The sequence below is a fragment of the Heptranchias perlo genome, chromosome 2 (genome assembly GCF_035084215.1).
Source record: "Heptranchias perlo isolate sHepPer1 chromosome 2, sHepPer1.hap1, whole genome shotgun sequence".
Classification (NCBI taxonomy): Eukaryota; Metazoa; Chordata; class Chondrichthyes; order Hexanchiformes; family Hexanchidae; genus Heptranchias; species Heptranchias perlo.
This window is the reverse complement of record NC_090326.1, coordinates 59,569,418-59,586,006: the sequence shown is the minus strand read 5'-3', so window position 1 is coordinate 59,586,006 and position 16,589 is coordinate 59,569,418. Positions and strand designations below refer to the sequence as shown.

The 16,589-nt window shown below is 40.4% G+C and overlaps 1 protein-coding gene across 1 annotated transcript in view; it reads left to right on the top strand.

Annotated features, from left to right (window-relative positions):
• The first annotated feature begins 6,050 nt into the window (after positions 1-6,050).
• Positions 6,051-16,589, top strand: part of slc6a3 (solute carrier family 6 member 3) — a 58,933-nt gene continuing 48,394 nt past the window's right edge. Inside the window, exons 1-3 of the mRNA XM_067997771.1 lie at positions 6,051-6,345; positions 7,018-7,149; positions 9,452-9,683. Of these exons, the coding sequence (XP_067853872.1) occupies positions 6,051-6,345; positions 7,018-7,149; positions 9,452-9,683 (659 nt within the window). The remainder of the gene's footprint in view (positions 6,346-7,017; positions 7,150-9,451; positions 9,684-16,589) is intronic.

The window sequence follows — 16,589 nt, the reverse complement described above, 5'->3', positions numbered from 1 at the left end:
GCGCATGGGAACACCACCACCTGCATGTTCCCCTCCAAGTATCACACCATCCTGACTTGGAAATATATTGCCATTCCTTCATTGTCACTGGGTCAAATTCCTGGAACTCCCTACCTAACAGCACTGTGGGAGAACTTTCACTACACGGTTGAAGAAGACGTCTCACCACCATATTCTCAAGGGCAATTAGGGATGGGCAATAAATACTAGCCCAGCTACATCCCATGAATGAATAAAAAAAAATAGAACAAGTCCAGGGAACTATAGGCCAGTTAGATTAACGTCAGTGGTAGGAAAGATAATTGAATCTTTACTCAAAGATGTAATAGAAAAACATCGAGAAAACAAAAATATAATAAAGTATAGTCAGCACAGATTTCAAAAGTGAAAGTCATGCTTGACCAAATGTATTGAATTCTTTGAAGAAGTAACACAAAGAGTAGACAAGGGTAATGGAGTAGCTGTAATATATTTGGATTTTCAAAAAACCTTCAGTAAGGTACTACATAGTACAATACAGCTACAACACTAGCATCTACCCGACAATGTGGAAAATTGCCCAGGTATGTCCTGTCCACAAAAAGCAGGACAAATCCTATCCGGCCAATTACTGCCAATCAGTCTGCTCTCAATCATCAGCAAAGTGATGGAAGGTGTTGTCGACAGTGCTATCAAGTGGCACTTACTCACCAATAATCTGCTCACTGATGCTCAGTTGGGTTCGGCCAGGACCACTCGGCTCCAGACCCTCATTACACCCTTGGTCCAAACATGGACAAAAGAGCTGAATTCCAGAGGTGAGTTGAGAGTGACTGCCCTTGACATCAAGGCAGCATTTTCACCGAGTGTGGCACCAAGGAGCCCAAGTAAAATTGAAGTCAATGGGAATCAGGGGGAAAACTCTCCAGTGGCTAGAGTCATACCTGGCACAAAGGAAGATGGTAGTGGTTGTTGGAGGCCAATCATCTCCGCCCCAGGGCATTGCTGCAGGAGTTCCTCAGGGCAGTGTCCTAGGCCGAACCATTTTCAGCTGCTTCGTCAATTACCTTCCCTCCACATAAGGTCAGAAATGGGGACGTTTGCTGATGATTGCACAGTGTTCAGTTCCATTCGCAACCCCTCAAATAATGAAGCAGTCCGAGCCCGCATGCAGCAAGACCTGGACAACATCCTGGCTGATAAGTGGCAAGTAACATTCACACCAGACAAATGCCAGGCAATGACCATCTCCAACAAGAGAGAGTCTAACCACCTCCCCTTGACATTCAACGGCATTACCATTGCCGAATCCCCCACCATCAACATCCTGGAGGTCACCATTGACCAGAAACTTAACTGGACCAGCCATATAAATACTGTGGCTACAAGAGCAGGTCAGAGGCTAGATATTTTGCGGCGAGTGACTCACCTCCTGACTTCCCCAAAGCCTTTCCACCATCTACAAGGCACAAGTCAGGAGTGTGATGGAATACTCTCCACTTGCTTGAATGAGTGCAGCCCCAACAACGCTCAAGAAGCTCGACACCATCCAGGACAAAGCAGCCTGCTTGATTGGCACCCCATCCACCACCCTAAACATTCACTCCCTTCACCACCAGCGCACAGTGGCTGCAGTGTGTACTATCCACAGGATGCACTGCAGCAACTCGCCAAGGCTTCTTCGACAGCACCTCCCAAACCCGCGACCTCTACCACCTAGAAGGACAAGAGCAGCAGGCACATGGGAACAACACCACCTGCATGTTCCCCTCCAAGTCACACACCATCCCGACTTGGAAATATATCGCCATTCCTTCATCGTCGCTGGGTCAAAATCCTGGAACTCCCTTCCTAATAGCACTGTGGGAGAACCGTCACCACACAGACTGCAGCGGTTCAAGAAGGCGGCTCACCACCAACTTCCCAAGGGCAATTAGGGATGGGCAATAAATGCTGGCCTCGCCAGCGACACCCACATCCCATGAACGAATAAAAAAAAACATTGTAGTCTCACGACTAAGGTCAGAGTATGTGCAGTCAGGGGACAGGTAACAGAATGTATAGCAAGCTGACTACAAAACTAAAGAGAGAAGGCGTTAAGGGTATTTTGTTTACTAATGCTCCTGCGAAGCGCCTTGGGATGTTTTACTATGTTAAAGGCGCTATATAAATGCAAGCTGTTGATGTTGTTGTAAGGGTAGCCACTCAGCCTGGCAAATGGTGGGAAGTGGTGTTCCACAGCAATCGGTGCTGGGACCACTGTTGTTCACAATTTACTTTAATGATTTGGACCCGGGAATCGGAAATACAATTTCAAAATTTGCGGATGACACCAAATTGGGGGTGTAGTTAATGTAAAGGAAGAATGCATCAAAATGCAAGAAGACATTAATAATCATTTTCCAATTACATGCAGAATGGTCATGTAATTGGCAAATGAATTTCAATATCGATAAGTGTGAGGTGGTGCATTTTGTTAGGAAGAATAAGGATACCACTTACTGCTTGGAAAATAAGAGTCTAAATGGGGTAGAGGAGCAAAGCAATCTCAGGGGATAGAAATACAAATCACTAAAAGTAGCAATTCAGGTGACTAAGACCATGAAAAAGGCAAACCGGGCATTTGGGTTCATTTCTAGAGGGATAGAATTGAAAAGCAGAGAAGTTATGTTAAACTTGTGTACAACCTTGGTTAGACCGCACTTGGGGTACTGTACACAGTTCTGGTCTCCGTATTATAAAAAGGATATCGAGGCATTGGAGAAGGTGCAAAAAAGATTCACGTGAACTGAGAGGATACGCTCATCAGGAAAGTCTGAACAGGCTGGGGCTCTTTTCTCTAGAAAAGATAAGGCTGAGGGTTGACCTGAAAGAGGTCTTTAAGATAATGAAAGGGTTTCATAGAGTAGACTTAGAGAAAATGTTCCCACTTGTGGGGAGTCCAAAACTAGAGGTCATAAATATAAGATCGTCACTAATAAATCCAATAGGGAATTTAGGAGAAACTTCTTTACAAAAAGAGTGGTAAGAATGTGGAACGTGCTACCACAAGGAGTAGCTCAGGCGACTAGCATAAGATTCATTTAGAGGGAAGCTAAATGTGCACGAGGGAGAAAGGAATAGAAGGTATGCTGATAGGGTTAGATGAAGTAGAGAATGAGGAGGTTGGTGTGGAGCATAAACACGGCATAGACCAGTTGGGTCGAATGGTCTGTTTCTGTGCTGTAGACTCAATGTAATTCATCATTCTGCCAATGATTATTACACAAAGAGCCACCGTCTAATTCCTGTAATAAGTATTTGTGCTGTAAATTAATTATCCTATATCAGTGGAAGGTTCCAAAAATATGATTACGAAAATGCTGGATTATCAAATGGAGCAAAACATTGACAGCAATTGTGATTCTGGGGCAGGAATGTGAAACCTAAAACAGGAGGGCTTATTAAATACAATAAGTCACAAAATAATGTTAAATTCAATTTAAGGTGGAAAATGGTCACATTTCTTCAGCCTTCACTGAACCAACTGAATCAAACAGGTCGGTTTTCCTGTTCTGGACTGTTTAAAGATTTTATATCACAATTACGTACTGTGGTTAATTGCAATCTAATAAAGCGCAATGTCACACCTGGACAAAATGTGTATATTAATTAACCTGATATTAATTAATATGAACGAAAATTAGCTGTAATTTGCACCAAAAAAACAAGCGAGATATTAAAACTTAATTTCTTCGTTTGCATTTACTGAGCTTTCAAATATAAAACGGCATTCCGTTTGAAAATGAAGTTACTGTACTAGTCGAGGTTTGAAATAAGAAATATGGTCATTTATTGATACATAAATCCCATTTTGAGTTTACTGTTCGATGCATTTACAGATATGCAGATTTTAACGGTGACGGGAGTCACCCTGCACCATTGTCACTGATGTATCCATGGTACAACTTTCCCTGACACATTACATCTACTCCAAATTAGATTTCCATAACGATAACGATTTCGTTAAAAAAAATTATTTTAGGCATTGATAAAAATGGAAAAAAATATTAAAATATCGTTTTACATTCCGTGTAAACAACAACTCCTTTCATTAGTTTCATATATATATTAGGCAAATGATCATGGGATTATTCCTTTTAATCCACGATGAATTATTCTCAGTTCTGAAGGGCTATGTCTGGAGCATCAAGATGTTTCCTTTCTTTACATACGCTGCCTGACTTACTGAGCCTTTCCAGCATTTTCTGTCTTTGCTTTCAGATTTCCAGTGCCTGCAGTATTTTATTTTTTTGAATTATTCTAATAGCCTCTAATAACAGCCTAATAGCCAATAATAAGACACCAAGAGCGGAAAGCACAAAGCCTTGATTTGATTCCCATCTGACAGGTTTGACAAATAATTATGAGGTGCTGGGGTGAATCATCCCCATTAAAGGAGGGAATTAACTTGTATTAAACGTTGCCCTGATGTAAGGATCGAGCGGTGCTGAATTTCTGATTCCACCTCTCTCCGTTGCTTAAAGCTACCTTCTGAGGTTTTCTTCCAATTGCTCCGTGTTTTATTGAGAGTCCATCCATTCCCGGTGCTGTCAGCAGACCAAGATCCAGCTCTCATTTTCCGGCGGCGTAACCTGAGTCTCGTAAGTGCAACCCCGTGGATCTGACACCAGAACTAAGGTTTAGGAGCCAGCCCTTTTTATTATTGCCTATAGTCTTCCAGTGACGAGCTCGCTGGTAACTTCAATGCCAAGTGGCAATAGTTCCTCTAGATTTCGTTTTACCTCCTCTGCTAACTAGTTCGCTGTGTACTTAGTGAACCCTGAGGCAAGGATGATATTGCCGTTACTGCAATCAGTTCTGTGTTGTTAATCAGGTAAAGAGGATTTATCTTCCGTTCTCTTATTTTTTTACATTCTCCTATTTTCTTGTATTTTGGTTCATCTTGAAAACATAGATGTAGAGGAATAACAAAGGGTGGCGGTGTATCAGTCACATTAACGGTTCTGTTTTGACCGCTTAACTTTCAAAAAGGCAAGATGGATAAATTGGAAAACGATATACTGCAAATGGTAATTGTACTTGTTTTTTCATCTCTTTGGTAAAAGTGTTTATTTCATGTGACAAGCAGATATTTTAAAAATAAAATCTTTCTGCTGTGTGAAATTCAGTCTCCGTCAGTTCCAAAACAATGGTGAGCTTGTCATTCTATTTCACCTGTTTTGGACGGTGCTGGATTTCCGGATATTGCAATCTTTTTTTTGCAGCTTAAACACTGGTTTAACTTTCACATTAGCTTTCATTTTGTGCTTGGCTGTTCTCTGCATCTGCAGATTTGTTTGGCAGCTAAAAACCGCGCTTACCGCAAAGAACTTTTAAAGTATTATTATTACAATACTGATGTTACAACCTTACTCGAAAACAGTTGTGAGTTATAATTTAGTGTCCTATTTATATCAGATAAAACTCTGCGTATTTATGCGTGCGCAATTTATTTGGGATGAGATATATATTTGCAAACATTCTAACATGTTTTGCAAAATATTGCTAATATTTAAGGCTATTATACTTTAACAAAAAATGATAATTGAGTAGTTAACTTGAAAAACAAAAATAAAATCTACATTTACTATATCTTATACTTTCAAAATCACCAGAATGCAAAAATTACGTGGATAAGTATCACTCACCGTATAGTACAGGAACTACTGTAGAAATGCATACTAATCATAAACACAAACTTTATATATTTACTCCACATATATCCATCATATAAAGACCAATCTCATCAAAACAAGTTATCGAATATCACATGAGAACTTAATCAATAAAATTAACGGTAAACGTTTCAAATGTACGGTTTGTCATTTTTGTTGTTTCTTGATATATTCGTGTTATTAGTTTTATTTGAATCGGTCAATTTGTTTTTTTAATGGTTGGATGTTCTCCTGTTTTCTAGGTTGGGGCGGTGACGTGTGCTGACACCTTCTGTTACCATTGCCATTTAAACGAATTGACGAGAACTCGAGTCTTGAGGCGGTTGAAGGTCTGAAGAAGAGTTCAGGGCTCCCATGATCAAAGGCAGACTCCCTAGCCTGATGTCTTCAGTCGTGGCTCCAGCCCAAGAGTTTAACAGGATGGAGACCAAGAAGGTGGAGCTGATTCTGGTGAAGGAACAGAATGGCGTTCAGTTCACCAATTCCACTCTGATCAGCTCTCCCCAGCCTTATGGAGAAGGAGATGCTGAGACCGAGAACAGGGAGACCTGGGCCAAGAAGATTGATTTCCTGCTCTCAGTTGTTGGCTTTGCCGTGGATTTGGCCAATGTCTGGAGATTCCCTTATCTGTGTTATCGCAACGGCGGAGGTAGGAAGCCGTAGAAACTATCAGAAACTCCTTTTTGCGTTTCCCCCTCTCTATTAACTGTTTTGGCCTCCTATTCTTTCCTAATCTTCTAAGGAAACGTACATAAACTCTAACATCTGTTAAGGATATCTTGGATAGATATGTGTTTTGAATAGATTACAGTAACATATTTAATAATGATCGTTCGGTAGCTCAGGTTATTATCATAGAGGCAGAAACAGAAGAACGCAATCCAGCATTGTATGTTCCTTCCTCACCAGTCATGTTCCGCTTGCTCCGTAACTAAGGTCGGTTCAGTTCCGATTCAGTTAATTGACTGTTAGTCATTGGAAATATGACGAAGTATTTCATTGATAAATGCATGCAGTTTGTTAAATAATCGCGAAGTGTTTGTAACTTAAATTAGCGTAACTAAAAAAAAGTGGAAACACGCTAACTGCTGCTCTGTTTAAAGTCCCTTAATGTGCTTGTGAGAATCTGTCACTTGGTAAACAACGCATATCGCTCCAGTTAACTCTGTTGGTGATTTCTCTTTGCAATGCAGTAGTTACTCTGTGGCCAGACCCCAAGGACCATAGGCTAATGTGTGGAAGTGTACCATATACAGCTCGAGTCTCACCGCGGAGACTGCACTACTGTAAGCATGCTAAAAGGTTCTTTGTTTTCCTACAGGAGCATTTCTCGTTCCTTATTTGTTCTTTATGTTAATTGCTGGAATGCCGCTATTTTATATGGAATTGGCACTGGGACAGTTCAACAGAGAAGGGGCCGCAGGAGTTTGGAAGATCTGCCCCATATTTAAAGGTAAACAGTTCCTTTTTATTCGTCAGCTAGGATTTCCACTCCCGATCACTGTTTGTTGACCTGTATGAGAGTGCACGTGTGGATGTCGAGTAAGGACAGCATCAGGCTTGGCTTTGACACTCCCAGAAATAAGCCTGCCCACACTCACTGTTAAGGCTCACACTTAAAGAATGGGCGACGTAGCTGGTACCCTGGGATTATAGCCCAGTGTGAGTCAGTGCCTTCAGAAAAGCAGTGAAGAAAAGAGGAAAACAATAAAGCTGCAGCGTTCCATTTTTGCTGGGCTGTGTACTGTTCCAAAATCTGAAACAAGATTTTTACAGTACTATTATTACCAATAATTAATTATGCTGCAGGGCTATTGTTTTGTCTTTCGAAAGATTCTGATGTACAGCGTGTTTCTACGTGCTAATCTCAATATCAGCAGCTGATAACTGCAGAATTCTCAAGGTTGAAAGCTGCCTGTTGTTAATAATGTCTATGTTTGAAGAGAAGATGATGTGGTTTGAACCGATATAGGGTCTCTCACAATATTTCTTTAGCCTCAATGATTCAAAAACATGCACATATCCTCAGGTTTTGTTTGGTTAATAAGTGAGACAGTTATTAAGAGCAGTTTATCCTGTGTACCAGTTTGTGGAGAAATCAGACAGTGGAGATGCAAAGGCTCACTGAAGAAACATTGGTTCAGAGCATGTATCTGTTAGAAAAATCCTACATGTTTCTCTGAGGAATTGACTAAACCCATTGCCATTGTTTGCATTTCAAGTGAGGCAGCCAGAGTGTCCACTGTTTCACGGAGCAGGTGCATACTCCATTTATGTTGTACTCTTCAATACAGGAAGCCCTGCAAAGGGAGACTCTAATGACATCCTACAGTAATGTCACAGTGCAAAATATTCTTTAAAATATTAGCTGTCAGAAAAGGTGTATTCAGTATTTATTACTATTTTTTGTTCAATAGTTTGGTTCTGTAGAAACATCCACAGAGCTTTTGCTTCACATTTTTTTGCCTGTTTTGGTAAATACTAGAGGCATATAGCCCTTTGGTGAGCTTTGTCAGAGGACATTAGAATCAAAATCAAAATGCCTTCTTGTAACGCTGGTGCTGGTCCGATTATTCTTTCCCTGCCCAATGATATTATTATAGTGTATTATTTCCTAATAAGGAGCATATTGGCATTTATTATTGACATTACTGTAAAAGAGATTTGTAACCATTTTTATTCAAATTAGAGAATATTACATTTGTAAATAAATTTTCATAGTGTGTATCAAATATAATTTGATGGATTCAGACATTAGGGATCAAAGTTCTGTAGGGTCACCACATTGAAGGGACCCTTACATTGTGTCTTCAGATTTAAATCTCCTGTTCCTATGTTACATTGAAGGGGAAATCACAAAGGGCATTGTAATTTAACACTGTTTAATAAAAAGGTTTGGTTCACCACAGCCAGTATTCATATTCAAATTTTCTTCTGCAACTATTGACCTGGTATAGAAGATTGCGCACAAAGAAAAAACGAGAAATAAAAAACAAGTGTGGTAGTTAATAAAGCCCCATAATATCATTCCAGTACTTTCCAGACTAGCCCTGAGCCGAAAAGAAAGTTTTTCTGAGGCATTGTGCAGTTTGTGTAATATCCTTGTGGTGGTAGAAATGATATGGTTGATGTGCCATATATCGGTCATAGCACAAATCAATTACACACTCATGCCCCATCAGAGGTCTCTGAAACAATATCAACTTAAGCAACACAACTTTACTGATATGTGACAGCAATAGTGACTGACAATATTTCCTGGCAATCAACTGCAAATTATTTCTTGATAAACTTGCAGCAATGCTGTTGCATTAGTTAATTCTCTGGTGTGTGTCATCACTCATGCAGTCAGTATCTGCACCAAGAGGTTGCTGTTGGCATTGAACAGGCCCCAAATGGAATAAAATCATCATAACATTGACGGTATAGATATTGTTATAAAAATATATGCACTGGATACACTGGAGTGATTTCAAGACAACAATCTACTCTCAGGGTTCAGATGATGCTTGTAAAATATTTGAGTGATGCGCATGCAGTTCATGACACTTTTGGAGTCCTCAGTTAGATTACTCCCTTGTAATCACCATCCATTATTCTCCATATTATCAGCTTTTGAAGTCACTTTTTTTCTATCATACAACGATTGACAATCATTTCATTTTTTATAAGAATTGTTCTTGATTCCATTTTTAAAACGACAACGAACAGCTACACCAGACATTGATTCTTTGTTATCTGCACAATTGTTTTAGGTGTTGGTTTCACAGTTATCCTGATTGCACTGTATGTTGGTTTCTACTACAATGTAATCATCGCCTGGGCTCTCTATTACCTCTTCTCATCCTTTACCATGGAGCTGCCCTGGATCCACTGCAACAACAGCTGGAACAGTCCCAATTGCTCTGACTTCACCAACTTTACCCAGCAGAACACATCCACAAAATATTATGAGTACAAAACCAATCCTGCAGCTGAATATTATGAGTAAGTAGAAGAGTTTTATGACAGCCACTCCTGGTATTAGATGTTACCTTTCATAGCATTACCATTGGCTAAATCCTTTTATGTTATAACACTGGTTCTAATGTTGGTTGGAATAGTTAAGATTATAGCTTCTGCTACTCTGGAATTTGATTACAGGGCAGGTTGGATAGGGGATGCAATTCCCAGGCTTAAAGTAATTGAAAGTTGACAAGAAACACTCTTCCTTCTACTTGACACTGCACATTAAGAAAAAGATTGTTGTCTGAAAGGTGATCTCTCTGTCCATCACAAACCTTTCATTTCTCTCTATCTTTCTCTATTTCTTTCTCTCTTTTTCTCTTTCTCTTTCTGTTTCTCTTTCTCTATTTTATTAAAATTTTTATGGTCATTGCTCCGCTGTATTTTACTTACTTGTTCCTTCTAAGCTTTAACGACATAATTCTAAACACCCTTCTTCTCCCTGTAACCAACTGTGTTGAGATCAAGGCTCATCACATCATTTCTAACTCTAACTCACAGATTTGCCAAATACCAGATCAGAAATAAATCCTGTGATTCTAAATTGTCAATCAAACTGTTTTCATTATTTCATTTTGGCCAGTTGAAATGTGAAAGTTTTAAAACCTCCTACCATATGTGTTTGTAAGAATGTGACAAACATATTAGGGAAGATTTTATTTAAGAATGTTTGAGCCTAAGAGTTAGGATTGGAGTTCAGCTTCACATTTGTATATTAAGACGTAGAGAATTTCCGTTATACTGACCTTCATCTGTGCCCGAGGAAGTTTCTCAGCTGCATTAACTTCAAATGTCACCTTTTACCATTCGCAGCAATAGATAGAACTGATTAACAACAACGACTTGCAACAACTAAGCCTTTAATGTAGTAAAAATTAATTTCCCACTGATTTTTGATTTTGATCTCTGACTTACGGGGCTGGATTCTCCCTCCATGATGCCGCCCAGAATTGGGTGGAGTAGCAGAGGAGAATGAGTGAAAATTTAGACAGTGAAGTCTACTGCCATCTCATTGCCCAACCAGGATGTCTCTCTCACTGCTCCCAGGTGGTGATACCTAACCAGACATTTTTTTAAAAATTAAACTTTCAAGTATTTGCATTTCAATACAAATTTTGTGTAGTTACTGTATATTTTGATTACATCTTGCTTGTCTGAATGGTACATTGGTACTTTAGGTTTGTTATCGTGTCTCGGCCTACAGGGCAGCACTGGGATCAATGATAGTTTAATAATCAAAGTATGTCATTTAGTCTAAAGTACTCAGAGCTCAGTTGGATTGGGGGTGGGAGGAAAGGATCCTGTTGTTTAGGGTGTTATCTTTGTCTAGCTTTGGGTAAGTACAGATGACATATTTCCTTTATGCACTGTTCTGCTTTCTCCTTCTGGTAGGTAGTTTGGTTGCTGTCCAGGGGGAAGCCTTGTGCCAAGTGAGCTTTCAGGAATGTATCCCAAAATACTTAGTACTTCCCAGTTCTAGGTAGAGACCAAACATTACTTGTTCAAATTACAATGTGCCCCATAGATGTTTCAGCCACATATTAGTTGTGGGGAGTATACACCTTCTAGTAGCTAGAAGTTAGTTGTATTAGCTGTATTCTGTGGTAGGTTCTCAGACCCTAATGTATAGGCTCAGCAAGCATGGTACTGAATCTGCCAGGATGACGAGAGCAGTCATGGATTTTGTGGCCAGCTGTACTGCCATTCAGAATAGTTGAATATGGGGCATGACTGGAGTATATGTAGGAGGGTTTGCCGACTGGCTGCAGCCCATTCAGTAGTCATTGAGGACCACTGCTTCTTGATCTACCTTGTTTTCTGTCCTCTTCAGCCTTGGTGTTGTCCTGTACTATGGGCCTTGGCTCTTCACCTAGATTTCTCAAAAATAACACTGGAAACATCTTCATTTAATACAGAACTGACCCAGGTTTGCCACCTTCTATGTTTTTTTAGGTACAATTTTCAGTCCTGTGCTTTTAATATAGCATATATTCAATATGTACTTATCACATGGACTCATCAGTGCCACTAAGTGCTGTAAAATTATTGTGAATAGTATTTTCACTCTAGCAGGCATAAGGAGGATTCTCATAGAGAAAGAGTACTTTCAATACAGTTTTAGGCTTGTGTAGTTTGTATTAACAATATATTTTTTTAAATCTTCCTGCTAGACAAAATCACAACTTGCATCTCCTCACAAATGACTTGTTGGAGACCTGACCTGCTGAGTTTCTCAGCTCTGTTGATGCGTGTAATGGCCTTGTTCTGTGAGAGAGCACAGATCAATATCCAGCCTATTTATTTTGCATGTGTTTGTATGAAATGAATTGGCTCCACGTTCGTTATGTGATGCAGTGGTACAGAGATACCTGCATTGTTTTCTCCCATTGAAAGTATTGAAAGGATAAGTTCATGAGACACTAATTCTGCTCAGGGAAAGGTGTAGTTTTGCTATCCTCCCATTCTTTGTCAGTGATAATGCATAAACAAATGTGTTATCATAAAGTTTATACAATAGGCCTGAAATTGCACAACTCTGCTCCCAGCATGAAATCTCGCCTGAACAGAGTTCAGGTCAGAGAATTAGGCACACAGGTCAAAGCCATCAATTTGTGATGCCCAATATTCGCAATTTTCCGTCCATTGATTTATGGGTGCAAAATCAGGAGTGCCATGAATCTGTGATCTCTCCCATCAAGCAAGACTTCATACTGAAAATGTAGTCTTGCAATTTTGGGTCTAATATGTAAAGAGCATATCACTGTAATACATCCTGAAGAAAATTCATAGAATCATCGAATCTTACAGCACAGAAGGAGGCCATTCGGCCCATAGTGCCTATGCCTGTGCCGGGTCTTTGAAAGAGCTATCCAATTAGTCCCACTTCCCTGCTCTTTCCCCATAGCCCTGCAGTTTTCTCTCCTTCAAATATTTATCCAATTCCCTTTTGAAAGTTACCATTGAATCTGCTCCCACTATCCTTTCAGGCAGTGCGTTCCAGATCATTATAACTCGCTGTGTAAAAAAAAATTCTCCTCATCTCACCTCTGTCTTGTCTTGTATTATTTTGGCATTTGAGGGCTGATTTTACAAATGTGCACTACTGGTGATGAGCATTGCCTAATTTGGCTACCTAATGAGCATAACATTAAAAAAGGCTTGTAATAGACTCTAGTGATTGAGATACATGAAGTTCTTTAATTCAGGTGCATGGATAATATTTGTTCAGTATTTAGAACAGTGCCAATGAGCAAATTATTGAATACAATTCCCATTAAGATTTCACGAAGCAAAATGCTGAAAGTCTGGAATAAAATAGAAAATTCTGGAAGTCCACAACAGGTCCACCAGCATTGAAAAGAGAAAAAGTATCATCAGAACTTTTATAGGGCAGGCAGAATTTATAGGGCTGAACAAAACAAAGAGGGAAGGAGAGAACAGCAGATAAAAGTGGTCCACGGCACCAGCCTCCTGCCGCCCGAAATGTGCTGTTTTTGTTTCAATGTTAGCAGGTGAGGGTTCACCTGAAGGTTGAAATTCTGTGTGCTATTTTGAGCACAATGGCTAACGCATTTATACCAAATTGTGCACAATTTTAACAGTTTGTTTAATTTTTTTAGCAGAGAGGAATTTCAATCTCCTAATTTTTAGGTTTGACCTCTGGATTGAAAGCATTTTTGATCTGATCAGGGGTATTCATACGATATTTAAAATGAGCTGAGCTGTATTTGCTTGACTTGCTCTTGCAATTGAATTATTTACTGTAGTGTTTCCAGGCATGTTTCCCCTTTTAAAAATAAACACCATTTAATGCAGCACAATATAGAAATTAATATATGCTCCGTTAGTCAAATTACTTCCTCATCAAACAGGAGTGCGTCCTAAACTATTCATAAAGGAAGCTCAATTGTAAGCTGAGGCAGTAAATTATGCTTCCATAACTGTTGTTTCATCAGTAAAATAAGTTGAGGAAGCTTGAAGTAGAATCAAGAATCGAACAGATGTTACTGTTTGAAAATAAAAAGCGTCCCATTGTTTTTGAACCTCAGCTATGTTCTTAATTAACTTAAATGTAGCAAAACCACCTCAAGGTGCAGAGTTTGGGACCAGACCTGAGCAGGAGTAGGAGGGGACTTAGCAGGAGTAGAAGATGGCCAAAGGAGTTGGCTTTAACAAGGCTTTCAAAGTGAGTAAACATAAAGTAAGTTAAAGGGGTTTTGGGAGAGTTCTAAAGTGTGGGAACAAGGTGGCTGAAGATTCTGCTACTAATAGTAGAGCATAGGGATAGGGAAATACACAGTGGACCAAAGTTGGATAAACGGAGGGCACAAGTAGCAATGTAAGGCTGAAGGAGGTTGCAGAAGTAATTTTTAGGGATTTTTAGGCAATGAGGATATTGAAGATGAGGGATGGGGAGCCATTGAGGTTGGTAAGGACAGTGAAGGGATGGGCAATAAATGCCAGCCTCGCCAGCGACGCCCACATCCCATGAACAAAAAAAAAAGAAGATAGATGAATGGGATTTTCCATGGGATAGAATGCAAGTGGTGGAGTTCTGGATGTCCCAAAGCACATCCCAGCCAATGAAGTACTTTATGTAAGCAAACATGGCAACCAATTTGTGCACAGCAAGGTTCCACAAATAGCAATGAGATAAATTACTGGATAATCTTTGGTTTTTTTTGATGGTGTTGGTCTGCACACTGGGAGAACTCCCCTGTTCTTCTTTGAGTAGTGCCATGGGATCTTTTACCTGAGAGGCAGACAAGGCCTCAGTATCACTTCTCATCTGAAAGGCACCTCTGACAATGCAGCACTCCCTCAGTACTGCACTGAAGTGTCAACCTACATTATGTGCTCAAGTATGTGGAGTGGGGCCTGAATCCACAACCTTCTGACTCAGAGGTGATACTGCTGCCCCAGAGCCAAAGCTGAGAATGCAGCATGAAGTTCAGGAGGCTAACAAGAAGTGCACTGAAGAATTTGGGTCTGGAAGTGACAAAAAGGTATAATGAGGTATGGGCAGAGACGAGAGATTTTGTGGAGGTGGAAATAGATAACATGTAGGGTTGGAAACCCACAGATTAAAAGGCATTGATATTTTCACTTGGTTATTTGATTAAACAGGACCTATATTGGAGAGATGGTGCAGGAAGGAGAGCTTTAGATTCCTGGGGCATTGAGACCAGTTCTGGGGAAGGTGGGACCTGTACAGGCCGGACGGGTTGCACCTCAACGGAGCTGGGACCAATGTCCTCACGGGGAGGTTCGCTAGTCTGTGGGGGGGGTTAAACTAATTTGGCAGGGGAATGGGCACCAGGATGTAGCAATGGAAAGAAGAAACCCGGGGCACAAAGGATTGGGGGAGAAAGATAGCACCAGAGCAAGTAATAGTACAATATTAGGTGGGATCAGACTAAGAGGCGGTACAAGAAAGTCTAAGACTGGTTTGGAGTGCACGTGCGTAAACGCACGAAGCGTAGTAAACAAGGTTGGTGAACTACAGGCACAAATAGCCATATGGCAATACGATGTCTTGGCGATAATGGAGACCTAGCTAAAAAGGGCAGGATTGGCTACTAAATATTCCTGGATACAAGATGTTCAGGAAAGATTGGGAAGGAAAGAAAGGAGGGGGGTGGCAGTATTGATTAAGGAGAATATTGCAGTACTGGGGAGAGAGGGTGTCCTGGAAGGGTCAAGGACAGAATCTATTTGGTTAGAGTTAAGAAATAAAAGAGGTGCCATTACACTACAGGGTGTATTCCTCTATATCCTTACCACCTAGTGGGAAGGATATAGAGGAGCAAATTTGGAGGGAAATTACAGAGAGATGCAAAAGCTATAGAGTAGTGACAACGGGGAACTTCAACTATCCTAATATAGTCTGGGATAACAATAAGAATATAAGGGGCAAAGAAGGGAGTAATTTTTGAAATGTGTTCGGGATAACTTTTTTAACCAGTACCTTTCCAGCCCAACGGGAAGGAGGCATTGCTGGACTTGGTTCTAGAGAATGTGGTGGGCCAAGTGGAGCCAGTGTCAGTGGGGGAGCATTTAGGGAACAGCGATCATAGTATCATAAGGTTGAGAAGAGCTATGGAAAAGGACACGGACCACTCTAAAGTGAAAATACTCAATTGGAGGAGGGCCAATTTCAATGAAATGAGAACAGGTCTGGCCAGGGCACAACTGTAATTGAACAGTAGGTGGCCTTTAAAGAGGAGATGATTCGGGTACAGTCTAGGCATATTCTCACGAGGCAGAAAGATAAGGCAACTAAAGCCAGAGCTCCCTGGATGACAAAAGAGATAGTGAGTAAAATGAAACGGAAAAAAGGGGCGTATGACAGATGACAGGTTGATAACATAAGTGGGAACGAGGCAAAATATAGAAAGTTCAGAGGAGAAGTGAAAAAGGTAATAAGAGGGGCAAAGAGATTATGAGAATAGACTGGCGGCCAACATAAAAGGGAATCCAAAAGTCTTCTACAGGCATGTAAACAGTAAACGGGTAGTAACAGGAGGGATGGAGCTGATTAGGAACCATAAAGGAGATCTACTCATAGAGGCAGAGGGAATAGTCGAGATACTAAATAAGTACTTTTCATCTGTCTTTACCAAGGAAGAAGATGCTGCCAGAGTCTCAGTAAAGGAAGGTATAGTTGAGATACTGAATAGGTTAAAAATTGATAAAGAAGGGGTGCTAGAAAGGCTAGCTGTACTTCAAGTAGATAAGTCACCCGGTCCGGATGGGATGCATCCTAGGTTACTGAGGGAAGTAAGGGTGGAAATTGCGAAGGTACTGGCCATAATTTTCCAAACATTCATAGATACGGAGGTGATGCCAGAGGACTGGAGAATTGCAAATGTTACACCCTTGTTCAAA